Source organism: Miniopterus schreibersii (assembly GCF_964146895.1).
Source record: "Miniopterus schreibersii genome assembly, chromosome: 6".
Taxonomy (NCBI): domain Eukaryota; kingdom Metazoa; phylum Chordata; class Mammalia; order Chiroptera; family Miniopteridae; genus Miniopterus; species Miniopterus schreibersii.
The window spans coordinates 47,252,771-47,277,410 of NC_138107.1; the positions used below are offsets into that span (position 1 = coordinate 47,252,771).

The 24,640-nt window shown below is 39.1% G+C and overlaps 1 protein-coding gene across 3 annotated transcripts in view; it reads left to right on the plus strand.

Annotated features, from left to right (window-relative positions):
- Positions 1-24,640, plus strand: part of KLHL32 (kelch like family member 32) — a 162,522-nt gene that overhangs the window by 18,807 nt on the left and 119,075 nt on the right. For all 3 annotated transcript variants that reach the window (XM_081140543.1, XM_081140545.1, XM_081140544.1), the window contains exon 2: positions 18,754-18,841. In XM_081140543.1, coding sequence (XP_080996669.1) covers positions 18,819-18,841 — 23 coding nt within the window. In that variant the 5' untranslated portion in view covers positions 18,754-18,818. The remainder of the gene's footprint in view (positions 1-18,753; positions 18,842-24,640) is intronic.

Consider the following 24,640-nt stretch of genomic DNA (forward strand, 5'->3'; position numbering starts at 1 on the left):
TAGCCTGTTCATGGGTCCCAGGTTAGAACCTTCTGCTGTAACCTTTCCTAGGCACCATGACCTGAAGGAGCATCCTGAGCCACATGTTATATTCCAGCATTCTCCTACTTTACAGCTGGTGGTGGCTGCATGGTTAAAAATTAAATTAAGTACCCAGTTCCAGAGACTTAGAGGAGGGACGCTAGGCTAAAAGGGAAAAGAGAGACATGAGATGGATTATCCATGCCCCCCTACACACACACACACACACACACACACACACACACACACACACACACACACACACACACACACAGCTACACATGCCCACTCACACACATTCTCATTCCCTCATTCTGGGGTAGGGACTATGATGGGCCCATTAACCTTTTTCTCAGAATAGATTCAGTTTATGGTAAATGCATAGTCCATATTCCTCCAGTTCTTAAAGGGCTGGGTCTCTTGCTCACACAGGATCCATGCAGTAGTGTGATTTTCACTTCTGTTTCAAAGGAGGAGAAAACCTTCATACTCTGCCAAGGAGATTTCCCACCTGCACACGGGCCGACACCTGCTTTACCTGTTTGTGCTGCTCTCCGCAAGGCTGTAAAGAACTGTACAAAAACTAGTGATTTAGCTGGATCTCTCTACTTCCCACATGAGAAAGCGGATGCCTAGAGAAGGAAAATGTTACCTAAGGGTGACTGGCAGAGCTGGACTGTCATGCAGGTCTCCCAAGGCCTCACCTTTGTTGGCTGGGCCTCTTTGGGTCCACAGCCCCTGTGCTGTCTTATACTGTCCACGTTTCATAAGCCTTTGCTTCTTTTTACAGTCAAGTTCTTTGAGCTTCCTGCTGTTTTTCCCTTGCCATATGTACAGACACTTACTCACCCCAGCCATCTGGGGAAGGGAAAAGGCGTATCTGTCAGAGAAATGAGTATGCAGATGCATTCTTTTTATAATTACTCAAAAAGAAGGTTGTGGAAGGTATGATTTATTTAGCCAGTTCTTCAGATCTAGATTCAAAAGCCATTCTCATGTTCGGAAAATATTTCATTTTGTATACAACTCTCAGGACGTCCGTTCTTCCTCAGCCTGTGGTCTCACTTTTCAGCATGTGTCTCTACTCCTGCGGCTTGCTGAACGCTTGTGTAGCACCAGCATTAATTTGACTCCCGGCTGTATTCTTTCCCTGTCAGTTCCTGTCCTCCAGGCTGTTGCTCACGGTTATATCAAAGGTGGGAGCAGCTGGAATCAGATGCCTGTGATTATTAAGACAGTAATTACGGTCATGCCAACACCAACAATATTAACTGGAACTTAAATAATTGAAAATGTTACCTAAGAGGCAAGCATAGATCAAGGTGGCGGAATAAAAGGCATATTCAGTGCATTCATTCTTATTTTATTCCACTGTTTTGGCTAAAAATGCTCTGTAGAAATAATCAACTTCCTCGATTTTAATCAGTTGTCTTTTTTTTTAGCTTCTTTATGAAATAGAATTGTGTAGTAGGATTTGGAGGAATGCTCTTTTGGTGGAACAAGTCAGTTTTCTTAGATTTCTCAGGTTATTAGGAGAGAAATACCCCATCTGCCACAGTAGTAGAACGAATTTGATGAAGCTGTGTACTTACGTTGCACCTCATGCTTTAGAAAGTACTTTCAGCCCGGCCGGGCGTGGCTCAGCGGTTAAGCATCGACCTAGGATCCAGGTGATCAGGGTTCGATTCCCGGTCAGGGCACATGCCCGGGTTGCGGGCTGCAGCGGATCAATGACTCTCTCATCATTGATGTTTCTAACTCTCTCTCTCCCTCTCCTTTCCTCTCTCTGAAATCAATAAAGATATATTAAAAAAAAAAAAAGTACTTTCAAACTTATCATTTCATTTAGCCTCAGCAGAAGTTTCACAGAAGAGGTAGCTTTTACCCCCATCTGATGTAGAAGTAAATGTTGGCTGAGAAAGGCTAAGTGATTTGCCCAAGTTACATGAATTATAAGTCATGAGGTTGGGTTATAACATAAGATTTGTTCATGATTTCGTAACCCTTTCCAAATCCGAGAGGTAGTAGAAAACTCTATATTGTACTCTTGCTATGCTTCCTATATTTTCCCCCAAATGTAAGACATTTTCTTTGGTGGGATCTTCTGGATCTACTCTTCATCAGAACAGTAAATAGTCACAGGAAAGAAAAAGTGCTTTTAATAGAGAATTTTCTTCATTGGAAGAATGAGCATCTTTGCTCTTAAAATTTTAATTCTAAGAAGATAACACCCCTTTGATAACATTTTCACATATAGGATATGACTTCTGCCCTATATTAGATAGTTCCAATATTTCTGTACTGGATTTGTAGATCTCTTGTTATGAACCACCCTAAATATTTTTATTTTTATTTGAAAAGCAGGCATTTCCTTGAGGAATTTGATATAGCTTCTCGACTTCATTTTAATTTGTTGCTGTTTTCAGTCGTCATCCCTTCATCCCAGCACATTTCTGGGCCAGCTCTTTGTGCTAGTTGTGGGCAGTGCATAGCCGGGCTAACTCCGACACTTTCCAGCATTCACCATGATACCATGCAACCCATAACTATGCTTTCCTTCCAAAGAGCTGGAAGCGCACATCCAACTCCTTTAGATCAGAAATCCCAGAATATTTCCTAAGATTGGGGCATGTCTGGAGGACTTGTGGGGCATGCCCTTCTGGAGATCACAGATCTTGTGGAGAGAATAAAAGTCTACTAGCTTAGTTTTAGCTCAAGGGGCCAGTGTCAGAGCTAAAGCTTGATTCCAAGTATAGCACAGTGATTATTAAGACAGATTCCACCCAGATTGTCCCATCTCCCAAGTCCACCTGGACTCAAGCCCAAGTTCTAGAAAGAGGGGGATTCTTTACAAAGAGCAAGGAAGATAAAAAAGCATTGTTTGACTGACACCCCTATGGCATCCTGAGTGTATGGTGGCATTGGTGAATGGGACAGCGCTGGCACTTAGAATTTTTGGTCACTGTGGGAAAGGGTACTTTTGAGCAGTGACTCCTTCCAATAATTGGCTTTGTGGCATCTGGGAATGTCCCAGGCTTTCCTGCCATTGTCAGTGATTTTGTCATGAACCTGTGCCCCTTTGGTACATATTTCAGTAGATTCAGCAGTGAGCATTGCTGCACAAAGTGGACAAGTATGAATATAGGGGCTAAAGGATGATTATGCTTTTGAGAGCCCAAGAGACAAACCCTGAAACTGATGAGCTTGTCTTCCCCGTGTAGTTAGAGTTTCCACAGTTATGGGTGTGGGTTCAAGGGCAGAAAAGGAATATTTTAGAACAGTTTCTCAGATCCCAGTTTTTATTGAAGTGGCTGGAAAAGATAGGGTGTAACATATTTTGATTTATGAAAAAAATATTCACTTTACCAAAGAAATATCAACAGAATTAGTAAACTTTCAGACATTTAAAAATGTAAGTTTATTTAAGACAAAAAATATTTTTAAAACTCTGTTGGTTACCATTCTAACCAATCTAATCATTCATAGTTATATATAATATTTATTTTCAGTTCCTGGTTAAAAAAATTATTATCTCTTACATGAATTCTTCACCCAGATCTCGTTTACCTTGCTCGACTTTTTCATAGCACTTATTTCCTCCTGGTGCACTATAAAATTTACTTGTTTGCCGTGTTAATTGTTATCTGTCTTCTCATGTAGACGGTAAACTCAAAGGCACAGACATTTTGTCTGTTCTGCTCACCAATGTATCCCAAGTCCTAGAAGAACTTCTGTAACGTGGTGGGCAGGCAGCAAATAGTTACTGGTTATTAAGTCAAGAATCTTTCATTTCACTGCCTATGAACTTGGAATTGTTATACCTGTTCTGTTCTGTCCTTTCCTGTCCTGTCCTGTCCTGTTTTGTGAAGAATAGACAGGGAACAATAGGGTCCTGGAGAATTCTTTTATGATATTGATCTTTGGGTGGATTTAAGTATGGGGGAGGGCATGGTAGTGGCAGCTACTTCCGAATTTGTGATTTTCATGTTATCTTTTTTGTCTTTCCTAGGCTTTTAGCTCAAAAGCAGATTCCACCCCTGCTCCCTCAGACCTGGAAGTAGGTCCTAATGAGGTTAGGTTTAACTTCAATGAGAAGTGGCTGACAAAGGAAAAAGAAAGGGAATGGCCGTAAAATGAGCCATGAACAATAATAGGAAAAGTGCATACTCTTAGGTTCTAGATATTCTCTGAGTAGGAACAGGCTTCATCCGAATTGTTCTCGGCAGTCGTGGTAAAATGTGAAGCTTGATTAGTCACTTGATATAAGGCATTTGTGAATGAAACAAAACCGATCGCTCAGGATCATCAATACAGTTCATCTCTTTCTATGAGGACCAGAAAGAAATCCCTCTTAAGATTCTCATTGAGAAGGACGTCAGGCAGTGAATGTAAGGAGCAGTGTCTCGCGGTGTGGTTACGGAGTGTCGCACCACCTTCTCTGCGGCTTTCGCTCAGCTAGTGCCTCGGGTATGAGGGTGCGGTGATTCAGGAGTGCAGGCGGGGAGGCGAGGAAGGGTTGAAGTCGGCCGGCTTTTTAGTCTAGCATAATAGTGCTGACAGCTAACACTGTGCGGATTTTATGTTCCTGACACCATTCTTTGCCCTCTACTTGTACTGACTCATTAAGCCCTTATGACTACGTTGTCCCGTGGGTAGTGTTATCAGCACCATTTATAGAATAAGGAAGCTGAGGCACAGAGGGGTTCAGTACTTGCCCAAGGTCATGCTGCTAGTGGGCTGGGAGTGTTACCAGGCAGTTTGACTACCATGCTTGCTCTCTTGTCCGCGTGTTTAATGCCTTTCTGGAACCTAAGGCTAGACTTTTGTGGGTCCACAAGAGAAATAGTTATCCTCTTTTCCAGAGAATTAACTGTTATAGCTGACATCTTGGAAATTACTGAGCAGTTATGAAAGAGATTTTACTTTCTGGAAAATCTCTGGTGTCCAACTATTGTTTGTTGCTAATGCTGGAGGCAACATAGTCTGTGGTGAGAGTGTGACCTAGTCAGACCTGCCTGGGTTCTAATCCCGGGTATTATCTCCGTGACCTTGGGAAAGTTACTTCACCTTGTTCCTCAGACTTAAGGTTGGGTTCATATCTTCTGCTTGGTAGATTACTGTAACTTTCATTCGTGGAAATTTCTCCAGAGGAACCAAAAGTATTTTTTAATGGTATGTGGATAAAAAATATTCAGCTAAGACATTAGATAGTTCCTCAAATATAAAGAAAAATTTTGTGACATAGGTGGGCAAGTCTATTTTTCTGTGATACACAATTATTGAAAGCATGGGATACAATTCTGGCATGCTTTCTTCATGAAATAAAGTAATTGTGCTCACTAATAGTGTATACCACTATATATTATATATCCTATCTAGATAAGATATCACCAAAGGGCAATAATATCTTCATTAGAAAATACAGTAAAAAAGAAACACCAACATTTGTGATTCTAGATTTTGTGCATTGGGAAAACTAGGATTGATAAAGGCAGGATTCTACGTCAGTCATTGTGAAACATGGAATATGATGGGTTTGACAGCCACTTTCCCCCTCAAGCTCCCCCACACTATTCTCTGAGATGCATCCTCCCACTCACTGAGCTCACCCAAGCCTGTTGACGGAGCCCAGAAAACAGACTCCATTCTCCTCCTCCTCTTCTTCTGACTCATGCCAAAAAGTCATGTAGCAATTCAAAACATGTCTCAAATCACAAAATACAATGCGGAAAACTTTCTTGTCTCTGACTTTGGAATATCCTTTAGTATTTTGATGTTCGTGTAAGCAAGTGATATATTTAGATTAACCTAATTCCCTGAGAGGCTTTACCGGACCACTCAAACTAAATGCCCACTGACTACATCATATCCCGTTATTCAGCGGAGCACTGTTTACTCTCCAGTGTTTTCCTGTTTGCCTATATTTTGTTTCTTTCCCCTTGAATAGTAAATTCTATGAGAATAGGGGCATCATCTGTCTTGTTTTAAACTGTGTGTCCTAGAGGATGGAGTGGCATGCTGAGTTAATGAATATTTTTGAATGGATGAGTATTCCTAAGGTCCTCACGCATTTCACTTCCTGTGAATTGGGTCTGCATGACTCCAGCTCTGATAATCTGGTTAATCAGTCTTCTCTTTCTGCCGTCCTTCACATCTGCCCACACTTGTAATCACTACTCAACCCAGATCCAGAGTCTCCAAGTCCATTTCTGTTGTTGCCACCATCATTTTGTAAAATGTTGACTCATTTCAAATTTGTTGACATTTGGTAATTTCATTTTTATTTTTTTTAAGTTATTAATATTTTCTACTTGACCGAATCATATGTAACAAGGTTGTACAACTGACTGACCTTTCTTATTTAATTTCATACGAAAATGTCTTACGAGTTCCCTAGTCAGGTTAATGATTTTACATAGTTTATAAATACAACTTTACAATGTAATTGGTACTGTGATTCAGAAAGTACATTTCTATCTTTATCTCCCCCTCAATTTGAATATTAGTTAAAATTAAGGAAAAGAAACTCAGTATGTGAATGGTTTGCCACCACTGACTCTTGGACTTTAAAAATTGCTGCTCAAATCAGTATTCTGTGTTTTCTTTGATAATTGTAAAATTATGACTTTCGTATATTGAGTGCTCATTGTATTTTCAGAGTGCCTCATCTTTATGCTTTGTTATTCTGTCTGTAGAGGAGGGGAAAAATATTTTTTCTCAACCATTCTAAGTTCTCAGCTCGGGTCCCTGTAACAAAAGACAGAATAACAAGAGAAACACATACAGGTTTATTTAATGTAAGTTTTATGTGACATGGGAGCCTTCATACAGAAGTGAAGACCCAAAGAAGTGGTCCCTGCCTCTGTAATTCACAGTTAAGATGTCAGAGAATGTGGAGCTCATCCCAGCTGAAGAAACTTAACCTCATGCCCATGCCCTTTCTTCTACCTTACATCTCTTGTTTTTTGTTGTTGTTTATTAAAGGAAATTATACTTTATGAAGTGATCCCTTTCATCACCTGTCATTGTTAAAAACACAGAAATTTTGCTTTACATAGTCATTTTAATCTTACTCCTTTATAGTCATTCCTGGGGTAGGGTAAATGCTATTTAAACGTTGAATGAGTGAGTGAGAAGATGGTTAGCGAATGGTTAGAGTAAATTCTTTGTTATGCCGCAAGGTCAGATCTCTGTTTTCATGGAAAACGAAATTTTTTTTTCTGAGAGAATTAGCATGTTTGTCCCTGGCTTTCCAAATGAGAAGTACAGCACCCTCAAAGAAATGGAGGGTTGCTATTAAAAAGGGTGGGTTATGGGTAGATTGCATAGGTTTTCACCCTGGCTCCTATACTGGTTGTGTGTCCTTCATGAAGCTACTTAAGTTTTCTAAACCTCAAGCTCCTAATCAGTAAAATAGGTATGAAAAAGGAACTCACCCAAAGGGCTTCCTGTTCAAAGATAGCTGATTGAACACTTATCTATATTGTATCTCCAGCTGGTACAGTTCTTTATTTTACAAAAGTGTAACTTGGAAGCTTCTGTATCTTTCAATGTGGAGAGCCTTTTCTTTCTCTCTGCATTCTTCAGTGCTTCTCCATGTAACTTCCCTCCACCATTCTCACTCACCTCCATCTCGCCTTTGGAAGTCAGGGTGGTGCAGGAGAATAACAGAGCTGGATCCCAGCATCAGCTTCACCAATGGCCAGTTTGTTTTCTTAGTACCGCAAGCATTTCAGCTTGTTGAGTCTGTTTTTTCTTCTGAAAAATGTTTATTTAGTTCTTATAATGCTAGGCTGTTGTAAGAATCAAATGTAATAGTACCTGTACTCCTAGCTTCCTTAAGTAGGTACTTTAATTATAGTGCTTCCCTAGTTCTAATGCTTCTTGCAGATGTAAGACACACAACAGCTTTTTGAGGGGGAAAAAGCACATTAGTGAATATATTAAATTAATGTACAACCTCAATTTTAGACATTTTAAAATGAGGAAAATATTGTGCATCTCTCAATAGAAGAAAATGCAGAATGTCTCGTATTATTAGTATAACTCAAATGTGGATGGTATGCCTTGCTTTGCAGATTATAAGCTGTTTGAAGGGCAGAGTTTGGATTATGTCTAGATCATAGGTCAGGGAACTGTAAACCATATTTTCTGTTTGTTAGAAGGCAACCATTTATCAGAGGGGAGTGTTCACTTGCTGTCTGATAAAGAACTTTTTAAATTAGAGTTTTCTAATTACCTAATTACATAAGTGAAGCTTATTGATGTTTTTGCCATATAATAATGTTATTTATCATATAAATAATTTGTATATTAGCAGAAGGGTCAAGATCTACATTGTGCCATCTATAAGGACACAGATGGAAGATTTAGTTTTCAGTGGTATGAGCTCTATAGGAAACTCTTTAAGAAAAAGGTTTTCGTGGCAGCATTTTTCAAAAGCACCTTATGATGTTATAATTGCAGGTTAGGTTATTTTGACAAGACTGTGTAACTGATCCAAGCATTTTATGCTTCTATTCATAGAGGAGTGATGGAGCTAAAAATTAAATTAAAGGAAGAGCTGAAAAGGGGTGTGCTAATGTGACTGGAAGAACTGACTTAAACATTATGTTTTAGTTTGGCTCCCAAGGTCTTCAGTCGTATTCATCCTTGTTCTTACTAGAGAAATTTTTGATATTCAGTGCAGCATGCAGCACTTTATTCTTTCAGGGCATGAATTTTGTAATATAAGCTAACACATTGTGATTCAATATATGCAAATAATCTAGCATTAAGATGTCACTCACTTCATTCTAAAATAGAGATATATTTTACTTTTACTTTTTCCGCTTTTGGAGATATGGTGAGCATAATTGTACTTCCAGCAGATTGAAGACAGTGAACAAAAAAATGTGGATCCTGCCTATATAGACAGGATGACCAAAAAATGTATCATACACACTGGGAAACAAAAGAGAACAAATGGGGATGCAATTAGTCATTACACCAGGATGCCAGGCAACACTGTGACTATCCTAAGATGCATATCACCCCACTTAAAGAGCTCACTGCCTGGGGGTGCAGTTATGGGTGGAAATGAGGTGGGTGCAATAGATTTTGGCCTCCCCTTTCCCCAAACAAGTAATCATACGGAGTGCTGATTATGCTGTTAGTGTGGATGTTTAGGTGTTACTGGAGCATGTAGAAGAAAGGGAAGAGTAATTAACTTAGACCTGGGGGTGGGGGGTGGGGGGCGCATTAAAGGAGGCTTCCCAGAGGAGGTGACATCTGAGACTTGCAGTATGACTAGGAGCTAACCAGGCAAAGAGAGGTACCAGTACCCTGAAGGGAGAGAACAGTTCAGCGTGAATGAGGAGGTTTGCATGACTGTAACCAGAAAACAAGTCAAGTGTCAGGATACAATGCTACAGATGTTAGCAGGGGTGCAATTTTAAGGAATTTGACTCTATCACAACATTTTTAAGAGCTGTGAGATAATCAGAGGCTAAGGGCTTTTGTCTATATTCATTTGACTGCCATGTACCTGGGTATCTTGGCTGGAGCTGGGTCTCCAGAGCATGTGGAGGTGGGCAGTGTCCCCCCTGTCCTTTGGGGGTGGATCCAGCAGCAGGACTGAACTGGAAAGGGTATACACATTTGTAGTCATGTGTGACAGAGTGGTGGGGTCACCGTGAAAGGCAGACTGGTAGAAGGCCCCTTAAGGAAAGTAAGCACCAGCGTTACAGAGAAGGCTTACAGGCACACAGAGCTTGGCCTCAGAGACAGTCCTGGGAGATGACAGGTGCCTCAGTTACGCGGCCATCTTCCACTCTCTGGACCCTCTTCCCTCTCTGCGGGAACCCACAGTACTTACGCAGCCTCGGAAGGAAATGGCTCCAGCAAAACAAACACACTGTGTGCCTAGGAGTCCAGGCAACTTCCCAGAGGGAACTTCCTTGAAGAGTGGTGGGTGTAGCACCCGGAGAAAGGTGAGCACTGACTGGAAATCGAAAGTGGAAGGCAGATGTTCCTAGGGATCGGTAGTCAAGAGGCAGCTATCAGGCCGGGGGTCCTCCGAGGCCGCCGGTTTCTCAGTCACCTGTGGCCCAGCTCTGAGCAGAGCACCGGCTGTCCGATCCCTAGAGGTATGGTGGTCAGGGGGCCTGGCACAGCCTTTCAGCTGAAGAAGGAAGAGACTGGCAGGCCAAGTCTGCAGTGGCTGGAGAAGGCTGATGTCACCTATAGAGCAGAGTGATGGCAAGAGGACAGCCAGGGGTAGGACCGCTAATAGTGGGCTGTGACGCCCCTTGGGGGCTGTATGAGTTTGCTAGGGCTGCCTTAATGAAGCTCCGCAGACTGGGTGGCTTAAACAGCAAAAATTGCTTTCTGTTGGTTCTGGAGGCTGCATGTCCAAGATAAAGGTTTCCACAGGGTTGGTTTCTCCTCAGGCCCATCTCCTTGGCTTATAGATGGCTGCCTTCTGCTGTGTCCTTACATGATGTTTCCTCTGTACTCATGTGTGTCTTAATCTCTTCTTATAGGGACACCAGTCACATTGGATTAGAGCTCACCCATATAACTCATTTTACTTTACTTCTTTTAAAGGCTCTATCTCCAAACACAGTCATATTCTAAGGGATTGGGGGTTAGCATTTGAACATGTGAATTTAGGGGGGACACAATTGAGTCCATAACAGGAAACTCCTTGGGAGACACCAGCCAGTGGTGGTTGTAGGTCCTAATCTCCTGCTCTTGGCTTCTATGGGTCAGGCAGACCTAGGGCCATCTGAGTTCCCTTCAGAACAACCTCGAATGTGTTATAGTCCCAATTGTACTTTCAGTGATGGAGATATTACCTTACATAGTAACTTACTCAGTCAGTGGTCATTTTATTATTGGAAACTTTTTCCGTTTTGAGTGAAAGTTGATGTTGTCTTAGCTCTCTGGCCGTGGTACTAGGTGCTCATGGCTACTGGTCCTGCCTCTTCAGTACTACATCCTGGAATACATTCCCTTTATTCGTGTTAGGTGTGTTGAAGAGTGTGGACTCTGGAGCAAGTCTGCTGGGTTGGAAGCCTAGTTTCACCACTTACCGGTTGTGTGGCTTTCAACAAATTACTTGATCTCTTTACACCTTAATATCCTGATTCATAAAGAGGGGATAATAAAATGCCTGGTGGATTAAATAAGGTAAGGAAACCAGTTCCTGTGCTGGACACTTACTAAGTGCTTAATAAAGGTTGGCACCTTCATCATCACCATCATTACCACTCCTTCCCTTTAATGGGACACTGAGAAACAACCACACTGCCACACGTGAGGACCTGTGCAGGTGGGGGAGGACTAGCATTTCCCCGCACTTCTCTTAATATCACCTGAGAGTCTATCAGTTTGTCTTTCTTTGCCCAGCCTCTTTATGGGGTTGTGTTTTATTGGACCTTCTGTCAGCTGGTAACAACAACCAATGTTCATCAAGTACTTTACAGTTGCAGTGTGCTTTTTGCCTTTAGTTTTATTCTCATACTGGCCCTGAGAGATATCATTTACTATTATACCAATTTTATATATGAAGAAAATGAGTCTTGGAATTAACTGACTTACCTAAAGTTATATGTCTAGTAACTACTGGGTTTGGGATACAAAACCTCCTTTTCTTGTTTACCCTTGTTTTTAATTATACACATGCCAAGCATATGTTTACTATAGAAACAGTAGAAAATACAGGTAGCCAAAATTTTAAAAAGCTTTCATATGGTGCTAATCATCATTGACATCTAAAATATATGTTCTTACAAAAGTGGTTTTACATAATACACTATGTATCGATTTATTACTTATTTTTCTCTTAAAGCATGTAAGTATTTTTTCATGTTAATAACTATATGTATGTACATCACCAATTTAAATTACTGTTTGGTTCTTCATTGAAGGAGATACAATATTTAACTCATCCCCTCACCTACAGATTCCTTGTATTTTTTGCTTGTATGAAAAACACTGCAGTGAATCTCCTTATACATTACCTTTGCACACTTATCTGACTAGTTCCATAGGGTGGATCTTTAGATGTGGCCTTTCTAGATCAAAAGGTTTGCCATTCTAAGGCCTTTGATAGATATTTACAAATTGCCCTCTGGAATGCCTGTGCCAATTTCGACCCCTGGCTGCGTGTATAAGAACATCATGTTCCTGACTCCCATTGGCATCGTCATTCTTCTCCAGTGTGATTGGAAGGAAGTGGTATCTTGTTGATTCATTTACATTTTTATTATTAACCAGAGGGAACATTTTAATATGTTTCCTGTTCCTTTATATGTCTATTTTGGTGATTTGCTTGTTTATGCTCTTTGTCCATTGTTTCCTATGGAGTGACTCATTTTCTTATTGATGTTTACATACTTTACATTGGCAATATTAATGAATTGTCTTCTATCTCATGCTCTTTTGATAACTATTTATAGTTGTACAAATTACTAGGTTTTTTAAAATTTCATGTGGCTGACAGCTACACCTCCTCTCTTTTGATAATTAATTTTTAAATGAAATACAGAAACATTTCTTGAGCCCTGTTAACCTCATCTCGTCAGGTTCTACCTGAGGTTGACTGTGACAGACAACATGTTCAGTTTCTCTCCCAGCTATGCTCTTATCTACACTTTCGCAGAGTATGCCCTCTATATTTTCATACAGGAGACAGGGAAGGAGAGTCAAACCAATGTTTATGGAGCACCACTGTGTACCAAGCATCTTACTTGGTGCTTTTGAATATGTAAAATGTTAAATAAAATAGTGTAGAAGACCTCGAAGCTTTGCTGCATGAGCTTTCATAGATGTCATGTGTATTGGCTCTCCTTTCCTAACTGTAAGAAATGTGGTTACGTATCACTTTTTCCAAAACAATTGATGATTTAGTGTGCTCCATACTTTAAAAAGTTTGCTCTCTCCCTATTACAAATATTTGTTTATCTGAGATTATTGTGCCAGGCCAGTTTACACTGCTTGTCTGTGTATCCTGGCAACCTTTAGTGAGATCCATATGCATAAAGATATTCCACCTTTTGATTTTTTTTCCCTCTTTCTCATAGCATTATAAGAAATATTCAGTATATCATTATATACATATTTGTGTCTTATACTATTAAGAACTCATTGGCAATGTTCTTCTATAATTTTCATATAATTTATATGTTTTGATTTTTAGATACAGTGGTCCCTTCTTATCTGCAGTTTCACTTTCTGTGGTCAACTGTGGTTGAAAATATCAAATGGAAAATTCCAGAATGAAACAATTCATAAGTTTTACAGTGTAAAACTGTTCTGAGTAGTGGGATAATATTTTTTACCATCCTCTCTGTCCTGCCAAGATGTGAATCATCCCTTTGTCCAGGTTATCCATACTGTATATGCAAACCACCCATTAGTCCCTTTGTAGCCAACTAGGTTATCAGATCCACTGTGTTGGTATAGCAATGCTTGTAGTCAAATTACCCATTTTTTACTTAATAAGGGCCCCAAAGCACAAGAGTAGTGATGCTGGCAATTTGGATATGCCAAAGAGAAGCCATAAAATGCTTCCTTTATGTGAAAAGGTATGTATGTGTAGGGAAAAAACAACAACACATTGTATATATAGGGTTCAGTACTATCCTGAAACTATTCAGTATCAGACTTCACTCAGGGTTGCCAGATCTTCAATTAGAATGAATTTTCTTGAAGTGAATATTGAAAATAGCATTTTCAGAGAGGGAAAAAAAATCTTAGTAAACCATAACAGTGTGAAAAAAAAAGAAAAAAGTGTAAATGTCTTATAAGTCTGACTTGATTAAGTGCAAAGAAAGACCAGATAGACTAATGTAGGGTAATATGATCAACAAACATAAAATAAAAAAAGCTATCTTTTTAAAAAATGAAATGAATCCCTTTCAGATAATTTAATACTGTATGTCTTTAAAAGTAGTAGTTTTATGATCTTTTAGTAAAATTTTGGATTAGATCAGGATAATTAAGAATAAAAACTTTGGAGTCAAACAGTAGGTTTCGATTCCCAGCACTACCAATTCCTAGTCCTGTGATTTTTTGTGAATTATTTAACCCTAAGCTCCTTACCAATAAAATGAGAATAATAATATCAGATAATTATGAGGATTAAATGAGATTATGCATGTAAAGTACTTCTTAGTATAAGAGCAGTTACAGAAAGCTTTTGACTCATGGTAGTGGGTGAAGTGGTAATTATTTCAATTTTTAATTAAAACTTATAATAGCCATTGTTTAATAGAAAGACTTTAAAGGTATGATCTCAGGAATATATTCCAAATGATTATCCTTTATTTTACATATTAAAAGGGTGTAGGGTTTTGTAAGAATGGGGCAATTTTGTTCTTTTGGTCTACATTCCTATTCGGGAGTAAACTGTGCTGTGGTCATACATTGGACTGTTCCTGTTAGAGCTAAGTCCTCTCATTTCTTTTTCATTTGGAAGGAGAGCTGAGGTGTGTTGTTCAGTGTCTGAAAGGGCAAGCAGCCTTGTTAATCTCCAGGAACGAATAGTCCATACTAGAAAGTATGCCAGTGGGGTACCCTTGACTGTTGGCCTTTCAGATTAAAGGGATATCTAATATTCCTTATTAGATGCCACATGATGATGACTGTTTTTAAAAATACACTGATTTACTGGTGTTAAAAAATATACCAGTTTTTTAAACAATTAGAATTAAAGGTAAATTAACACCATATGTAATACATAAATAAAATAATGACTGGGGCCATTGCTTGTGTCCTCATTCTTTTATGCTTAGAAGTAACATTTCTTTTCAAGACATATTAATTTGATGTAATTTGTTGATTGGGTCCAACAAGCCCTTGAGTACATTGAAGAATCATCTAATGTAACTAGTTTTTCATGGTCAAGACTTATACCTACAGTCCATATTTCTGTTATGTCCAGGCTTTGTTTCGATAAACCACCTCTTTCTCTCTTGCATTTTACTTCTACCTGCTTGAAATCTGGTGATACTTCCCTTTAATTTCTATAAATTGCTGAGATCAAGAATAACTAATATTTTTAAAAATCATCAAGTACTTTTAAAAAGGAGTGTAATACTAAAAATAAAACATTATTAAATAAATATATGATAATAGCAAGAATAAACCAGTTTCTTATATGTTGGTAGGATTGATGTGCATCCAATAATTAGGATTGCCCAAGGCCTGGAGAGTGGGGAGTGGATGCGGGGTGGAAGGGATCAATGGAGGGGAAAAAGGGGACATCTGTAATACTTTCAACAATAAAGATACATTTTTTGAAAAGATAGCTTTTTAGTATTTTATGTTTGTTGCTCATATTAACACACATTAATCTATCTGATCTTTCTTTGCACTTAATCAAGTCAGACTTATAAGACATTTGCATTTTTTCTTTTTTTTCCACACTGTTATGGTTTACTAAGATTTTTTTCCTCTCTGAAAATGCTATTTTCAATGTTCACTTCAAAAAAATTCATTCTCAGTGAAGCTCTAGCAACCCTGAAACATTTTAATGAAAATAAAAACTATAAAGATTAAATAAACCTCATCAATCCTATGTACTAAACAGATATTTGAAAAAAAGCTCACCAGTAAAAGAGGGGCTACACTAATGAACATTTCTTATGGGTGAGGCCAGTGATTGTCAGCTATGTGTAAGAATTGCTGTAGTTTTGAGAAATGCTTGCTGTATTTCCCAAGATGCACCCAAGCTTCCGCTGCAGAGCGTGCAGTAGGGGCCTGAAGCATCTCAAGCTGCAGAGAGGTCATGGGAACAGTCTTGGGAGGATTGCTGCATACATACTTTTGGCTTAAAAAAAAATTAGTACTTAGCACATGAACTGCATTGGCAAAAAGTAAAACAAAAGTAAAAATTCACCTACATACCTGTCACCCAAGTAAATGACTATATGATTCAATTTTGTGTGTATAATAAAGGAGACATATTGATGTGGGAGGCCCAGAGTGGGCCAGTTATCATCACCACAAGTTATAAGTGAACATGGCTCCGTTTTATAAATATCTATTTTACTTTGTGTTTGCAAGCTAAGTTTATTTGGTTGTGTTTTTAACCACAAAGACTGAAATTTGTGGTACAGTCTTTTGGTGGACGGTACATGTTATGTCAGTTCTACTGTTTGTGAGCCAAACTCTACACTGATAAATAAAAGCACTGCTCTTGCCTTGTTCGTTTATAGCAGTTACGCTGCAGAGGGAAATCCCCTTCTCCTCTCCCAAGTGCATTAAGCTAAGCTTGAAAGCCGATTAAAAGATACTTAAAATTTTCAAAACATACGTTTTCCTAACTATCTTTATAAATATATTTCTTGCCTTTAAATTATATTTAATGAAGTCAGTAAATTCTCCAAAATAATATTTGTACACCAAAATAATATTTTTATATATTCAGTGGTTGACCACTAAGGCATAGGCATAAACAGCGTTTGCCTTCTCATAGAATGAATTTGTGTGAAAAAGCAGTTAAAATGGTGTCTTCAGGAGCTTGGTCATTTAAAGAATGCAGAGGAAATGGCATTAAGTTTCACCAAAATATGTACATTACTTGTTTAAACCTATATATTCTGGGAAGTTCTTGGAATGCATTTTTCCCATAGGAGCAATATTTAAAACTTAAATGGTGGTTAATTTTTTTAGATAAACTCAAAAGAATGTATGTGTCTTGGTATTTTTAAAGCAACAGAGCCCCCCATTTTCCCCAAACAAAATCTTATGTAGCGCTCTACTTGATTTTCTTGGGGATCTTTTAATCCCATGTTGCGTTAGCCTAAATAAAACCTGGACTTTGTTATGAAGGTCTAGGTTATTTGTGTGCCCCAGAGGCAGGAATGCATGGAAAATCCAGCATGTCCTTTCCTTCCATCTCTTGCCTCTAAGTTTTTCTCTGTACGCCTGCTTCTTTTTTTCTGTTTCTTTCCCTGCAGAATTACTTTCTTGGTTTACTAATCTAAGTGACAGAAAACAGAGCTGAGACTAGACGGAGGTGAATGAGGTGCGAAAAACTCAGTGATGGAGAGAAGGAATATTTTCATGTAATATTTTAAAGTCGAGCACAATATCAAAGTTTTAAATAAAGTTAGGATTAGTATAAAAATAGTTCATTTAGTGAGTTGGTTTACAAACAATAAGGCAATTTAATTTATTATATGATTTTTAGTTATCATTTTTGGAATGTCTGAAAAATATCAAGTTCAGTGTGTCCTTTAATTTTGGATGGTTTTAACTTTTAGGGTACTTGTTCTCCATTTGCCTAGTTGTTGGGAGAGTTTAAAACTAGTTGGCTTTCAGAAAGGTTAAGGTTTTTTCGCCTCTCTGTAATAATAAATATTCTTTTGCCACTTTAAAGTTCAAGTGGCCCCCTCCGTCAGTGTCTGTGTTAGGCTACGGTAGCCTGGAGATGATAACCTAGATTCTAAAGGGAAATGGTAGCAGTGATAGGTTACTGAGAAAGTCTCTTAACTACTAAAATAATGTGCCTTGAATTATACCCAGCCTCTGTCCTGCTCAGTCATAATGGAGTCGTTGAAAGTGATGCTCATTTTTAGGTTTGTCAAAGCAAATTAGAAATCAATGAAAGTATAAATATCCTATTTTTAATAATTGAAGAAAGAAAACAAGAAATAAAAATATATAATTGTGTGAATATTCAAAACAACGTGATGTCCAATAGCAGTGGAATACTTAAGCAAGTTATGATATATCTCCATGAATTACTGTAGAATCATATCCAACTGAGGGTTTGTATACACTATAACAAATACTATGTTTTAGTTAGATTGGACGCCATAGCTCTCTCTTTTGTACAAATCAGCAGAAATAAGCACAGCTTAACACATTCCTTTCATAACTGTTTTTATCCTGTTATTGCTTTTCAAAACATAATTGAGGCAGAAGGGAGCCTGCTTAAGAATTTCCAGGTTGGGATTAATTTTGCCACTTGAGTGTATCAGAAAGTAGGCGTTAGACCCTCTAATGAGAGTCGTAAAGCCTAGTCATGGACCACATGCCAGACTATTCAAATAACTTAATTTTCTCTTTAGAGTTACACCAGTAGTTGAAAACAAAAGCTGTGAGCGGGACTAGAGGGTTGGGGGTGGGATTAAATGAATATATAGGCAAGGAGCAATTTCAAGCTTGCCAACTTCATTCTACTTATATTTCCAACTATGCTGCTAATCCTAAAGCTCTTCTGAGAGCCTGTTTTCCATTTTCTACTAATTTTCACTCTCTCTGTATGTTATTTTTTACCTAGTTTTCAGAAATCTGCTCCTTGAGTGGAAAATCATTTCTGTGGATGCTTAGCCAAGACATACTGGGTTTTATCTTAATTTCACTAATATTCCTGTTTGGAAGGAAAGTAAAATTGCTATAAAGGATAACTGAACTACTATTTGTAGTTTAGAACTTTGTAGCTTTATTTTATCAAATGTGAATTGTTCCCTTTGGCCATCCGATGTTTGAATTTTTAACTCTAACCCTTAATTTGGCTATTGTTGGTTCTCAAACACATTTTACTTCTTAGTCCCTGAAGTTCCAATAAAGTAAAAAACGTAAACAGTTAACAACTTTTTGAACTATTGTTTATTAAAAGAGCACACCATTGAAATGTTACATCTCAACTCTAAAGCAGCTTGGAAACCTAAAGGCCCAAAGTGTGCATTTTTGCATGTAGCTCACTGTGCTTTTCTGTCTTCTCTTTCCATTCAGCTGGAATGCTTGCCAGTTCTGCCGCAGGCTTCTGAGGCTGAGACCCTGAGGAACCCAGCTGGAGAATGCCGTCTGAACGCTGCCTCAGGTCAGCCCTGCAGGGTGTCCTGAGTGGTGTAGTCAGCCCCCCAGTTTTCACACTGCACTTTCCAGGACCGGTGCGGAGCAGGGCTCAACACATATTTGAAGGAATTAAGCAGCCAGTCAGAGCGTGTGTGAGTTTAGTGTGGTAGCTCTAGGGCTAACTGCTGTGATCTAGGTACTTGTCAGACCTAAATGTTTCATCATTCTTTGACTGATACTAGTTTTTATCTTTTTCTTACTTAGGATGTTCACCTCCGTCAAAAAAGGTATACTGCTATAAAGGTATATGATTTTAAAAAGAATCAGGCATTGGCTGGGTGGCTAAGTTGGTTAGAGCATTGTCCCAATACGCCAAGGTTGTGGGTTTGATCCCTGGTCAGGGCACATACAAGAATCAACCAATGAATGCATAAGTAAGTGGAACAACAAATCATTGTTTCTCTCTCTCTCTCTCTCAAATCAATGAATTTTAAAAAAACAGAAAGCTATACATATATATGAGTCATCCCTTTAAAGCAGTCGCTGGGGAGTGTGATACTTATTCTCAAAATATGCATAACATTTTCTTTTAATAATCTATTTATTTAACAGATAGTTATTGAGCCAAGCACTCTACTTGGTGCAGAGGATCGAACAGTGAATAAAATAGATAGGTTACTGCCCTTATAAAATGTGTATTCTATGAGCAAATCACACCAGTAATGATGTAAATGTCATTGTGAGAGGTGCTTTGAAGGAAGAGTACAGGAAATGCTCTGTGATCTGAGATCTGCAGGACAGGATGATTTGGGGAAATGCCTCAGGCAGGAAGGAGCTTGGCACAGTCCTCGAATACAGGGCATTCCTTTGAATATTCTCAGTGGAGTCAAGTCTTCATCACCATCTGAGAAAACAGTCAAAAGGATCTCCAGAGCAAAGAATAAGAGAGGTGGTAAACCTGGGACATACCTTCTTTATAAAAATATTAGGAACTGAGTATGTCTATGAAATAATGAGACTAGCTTTCTTCCACAACTCTGAAGCTATTAGAGGTGACTAGTTCCCAAAATGTGTTCAGAAACAGAGGCATTGCTGCAGCGGGCCTGGTGCCTCTGCACTCCCCAAGGCAGTCTGCTGCTCTAGATCAGTGATTGTCTGAGGGAGATGAATTTGCCTTCAGGATACATTGTGCAATATCTTGGCAACATTTTTGGTTGTCACTGGGGGTGGGGATGCTAAATATCTTAAAATGCATAAGACAACCTACCCCCCACTTCCTCCCCCATAGCTAAAAATCCCTATCTAACCCAGAATGTCGATTTCACTGACGTGGAGAAATCCTGCTCTAGAACTGACCTCCAGCCAAGAGAGCACATAAAGACCATGGTGTCCGTCTGCCACCACCTCAGCCAAGTGCTTTATTCTTACTTTTGGCTATCAGGATCCATGTGCATTCTTCTGAAAATGGTTTTTTACTTTAAATCTGCCATCTCTGTTTTTACTGATCAACTCCCACTGCCCCCTGTCCTCCGCAGCACTGTCATCTCTACAGTGGCCTTTCCTTCTTCTCTGTGATGCTGAACCCTCCCTCCCCTACCTTTGAAGCTTCCCCTGTGTCCTGTGGGACTGTTATCATCTTCCTCACCCTGAAGAGCTCTGCTCACCTCCTGACTTCATTGAGACCTGCCCTCCCAAGTCATCACTTCTGTTGTAGCCGTCTCCAGTGGTGGCATTATTATTTCCTCACATCTCATGTATTTTAGAGATGAGTAGAGAGATTGTTGTCACGCTGGGGCATTGTTTTGCTTTGAGATCATTATTCCTCAAAGTCGTTGTTTGAGAAAGCAACAACAAAAACAACAAAGACTTGTTTCTGAAGGTGGCGCTCTTCAACTCTCTCGCCCTCGCCTCCTCTCCACCGTTGTCTGGGTCATTTTCCCTCATTCACTGAGCATTTGGCACCTGGCTTTCAGTCGTCTTCCTCATCACAAATCCTTTACAACTTCCTACTGCCCTCAGTGTTGGCATGGAGGTCCATCCAACTTCGTGGCCTTGGATCTTCAACCTGCCTGTCTCCAAAGACAGTCTCCCTCCACAGAGCGACCTGCTCCCATGGTCACACCTTAGACCTTGCATCCCCAATAGTTGCTCTATTTCTGAAACTACTGCATCAGCCACGTTATTCTTACCAGGACCGCTTCTCCTTAGCTTGCCTTTAGCTACCTCCATCGTGGTTGTACTTTGACCTCATTGCAGGGTCTCATCTACTGGCCCTGCTACTTTCCTACCAATCATCGCCCCTGTCCCCCCTCATTTCCCTTCTTACCAGTTGAGATTCTACCACTCTTTTAAATCCTTAATTTCTCTTGCTCCCTGCATTTTCGATGGATTTGCCTGACAAAAATCCCAATTCAAATGAACCCAACTATCCACGTTTCCATGCCAACATGGTCTGGTGGAGATTGGTTCCACTAAATCTTTAGATTCAACAAGCCCAAAATGCCCAGAGTTTTAATATATTTCTGGTCCATTTATTCCCTCTCTCCTGCTATTCAGAGAGCAGTTCTTTCCCACAAATGAGCCCAGCCCTGCCTCTGTGTTTTGAATTTTGTCTTTCTTGTCTTCTCAGCAGCCTTTCACTATTGGTTGTCTCTCAACTGTGTTCTGGAGACACAGCTGTGCTTCTGTTACCCTCTCTTTGGAGATGAGCCATAGATTTACACCTCTAGCCAAGACCTCTTGCTGAGCTCCAGGTCCTATACCATGTCCTCCCTTGTCCACAGGATTCCAGCCATTAAATTCTGTGTGACAGCCATGCTCCCTCCTGCCACAGGATTATAGGACTTGCTGTTCCCCTACCTGGAAAACTCTTTTCTTCCCTGTTTGCTACAGCCCACAGCTCCAGCTGTACTTCTTCAGGGAGGCCAAGTTATTTGATTAATGTGTAACTGCCTTGCTAAACTGAATGTTCCACAGGGGGTGTTACCAGTTTAGTTTGTTCACCATTTTATCTCCAGAACCTAGCACAATACCTCTCCCAGAGGAATAAATGTTTCTTGAATGAATGAATGAATGAATAAAGGAATGAATGAATGAAACAAAACTATTAATTTATAATTAAGGTCTTTTCTTCATAATCTTATTTCTTAATCATTCTATAAGCATATTATGTTATGTCTTCTTTGCTTATTATTTCAACCATTGCTATAAATTGTTAGCATTTATTTTAAAGTATTTACAAATTATAAAGTGGTCTATAAAAAAATAAAATGAAGCTCCATTATGGGGTCTTTTAACAGCCTAACTACTTAAGTAAATAGGGTTATTTTAATATTAATGTATTTAATTAGTATATAAATATTTTGACTGTGGAATTGAAGTCATCAGGGTATTCACTTCATAGTTCATCAACAGACTGAACTGAGACAATCGTGAATAATTCTAGTACCAGCGGGTGTTTTGTCTAGTCTTTTCTTTCCTGTGCAGTCTACTTAAAAAATGAGGCTCCTTGTGCTACTTTACTGCTTTGATATATATGGATGTAATACCTTATTGGTGTCCTTACTTAAAGACTACTTGTACATTTTTATATATCTAAATGCTAGGTAAACATTCATATAGAAATTGACATGAATTTTAAAATTCAAAATGCAGGATGCTTAAAAACCAAACAGTTGCTTTGGAATTTAAATCTTAAAAACTGACTGAACTCAGATTTATTCTATGAAAATGGGACCCTGTGAGATTTCTGTGATCAAAAATGTTAACTCTACAAACTTGAAGCAGTGATTTGCACTAAGGTGGTGCTTCACTGCGGGGGGCGGGAGGTGTACCCTGTCACACATATCATGCTCTGCATTTGATTTTTTAGTTTTTTGCCATCAGTTTCACAATGAAAGTTAAAGACTTGAAGTCATGAATGGCCCTGTTCCCTAAGACATCATTTATTTATCTCCCTGTGACTGGATGCTGACATATGGCCAATCAAATGGTTGCTCCCTGGCATCACTAAAAAGCAATCTGCTGCTCAGGGAGTCTGGGGCTTGCCCTGCTGTCACCCAGAGTCTGGGCCGGGTGAGGCGCAGGAACAGCCTGCTCATCAGCAGCCCAATAGGGCTCCTGATGCTCCTGTAGTGTTCAGGTGGAATAAATGAGGCACACACCTTCCTGGGAGCCTGTACACTGTCCAATAGAACCATAGTGCAAAGCATATTTATAATTTAAAATTTTCAAGGAGTCACATTGTTTTAAAAGGCAAAAAGAAACAGATAAAATGAATTTTAACTCTATAGTTTATTTAACCTAGTATATCCCAAATATTATCATTCCAACATGTGATCAGTATAAACATATTAATGAGCTGTTTGGCAGTCTTTTTTTCATGCTACGTCTGGCATCTGATGTGCATTTTACACGTACAGCACATCTCAACCAAGTCTGCCTTCGCTGCAGCGGCTGTTGTATTGGACAGCGCTGTTCTCGGGGCTCCCCCCCAGGAAAGGCTGTTGGGGTTGCCTTCGGGGGGAAGCCAGTCACCCTCTGCACTCAGCTGTGAATTTTGAAGTGGCAGCATTGCTTACATGGAGGACTGTTCCCAGTTTTAGGATGACACTCAGATCTGTACACTCTTGGGAAATATGCCTCATGTTTTGTCCTTTCTCCGAAATTTAGGAAGTTTCGGGAACATGGTTTTCTGTCCTTTTTTGTTCCTCAAATAATAGAGGGACATTGCTGCAAGTTGGGAGGGTTAGTGTGCTAGTTCGGTGTAAGTTATAGGTGCCCAGGGAGCCATTTGCAAGCGTCTGCCTGCTCCGCACCCTAATGTAGACCTGGTGCGTTATAGGCTTGGGTCACCTCCTCCTGGTGTATATCGCTGACTTCAGATGGGCCTGCCGGCTCCCGGCTGTGTTCTGTGGCCACATAGGCCTTAACATTTAGACGGCTGAGGTCTTTCGCAGATTTACATCTGAGAGTGTGTGGGAAGTTACTTTCAGACTACAATAATGACTTGTTGATTAATAGACATTTGTTTCTTGCCAAATGTTGGAGTATTTGTTTCTGCTTTTAAGAATTCTTAGCATATTGGTTCCAAAATATTTGGAATCTTGAGCCAAGTTTTGCCTTAAATATTTAGCATGTTGTTTTCTTTTAGCTTGAATATTTCGAGCCCAGCTGAACGAGTCTGTGGAATTGTGCAGCCTCGCAATTGTTTCAGAGCTAAGCCCTTTATTCTTTGTCAGATTTCAGTTTACAGCTGTTCTTTCCCTGGCAAGATTTATTCACTGTCAATTGATATCTGAAATTCAAATACTGATTCAGTCTTAATAAAGGGACACAAATTGTGGCACTATATTTGGAAAATGAGTAAGGAAACATTTTAAGGCAATTATTTTAATATATTCTGTTCCACTACAAATGAAACTTCAAAATACATTTATTAAGCATTTAAGATGATATTAAAAGGGAGAAAAGTTATGAGAGTTTCAAGTAATTTTTAAGGTTATAAAAAAAATCTATTCTCTAGTTCAAATCTTAGTTAAAGTGCAAAGATAGATGTTTTGAATCATAAATTCAAACATTTCTCATCACTATCTCATAGAAATGTGTTCATGTATATTATTTTTAAAAGGCAACTTTGATTTTGAGATTAACTATGCATAATATAAATATAAAATTGTTATGGACTATGATTTTTTTCTTTGCAATCATAGATTCTTGATATATTTTTTATAGATTATCACATTTTTTTGTTTTTTTAAGCAGGGGGATGAATTTGCATTATTGTGTTCTTGGTGATAGGTTCTCAAAATGCCTGATCTTGGGC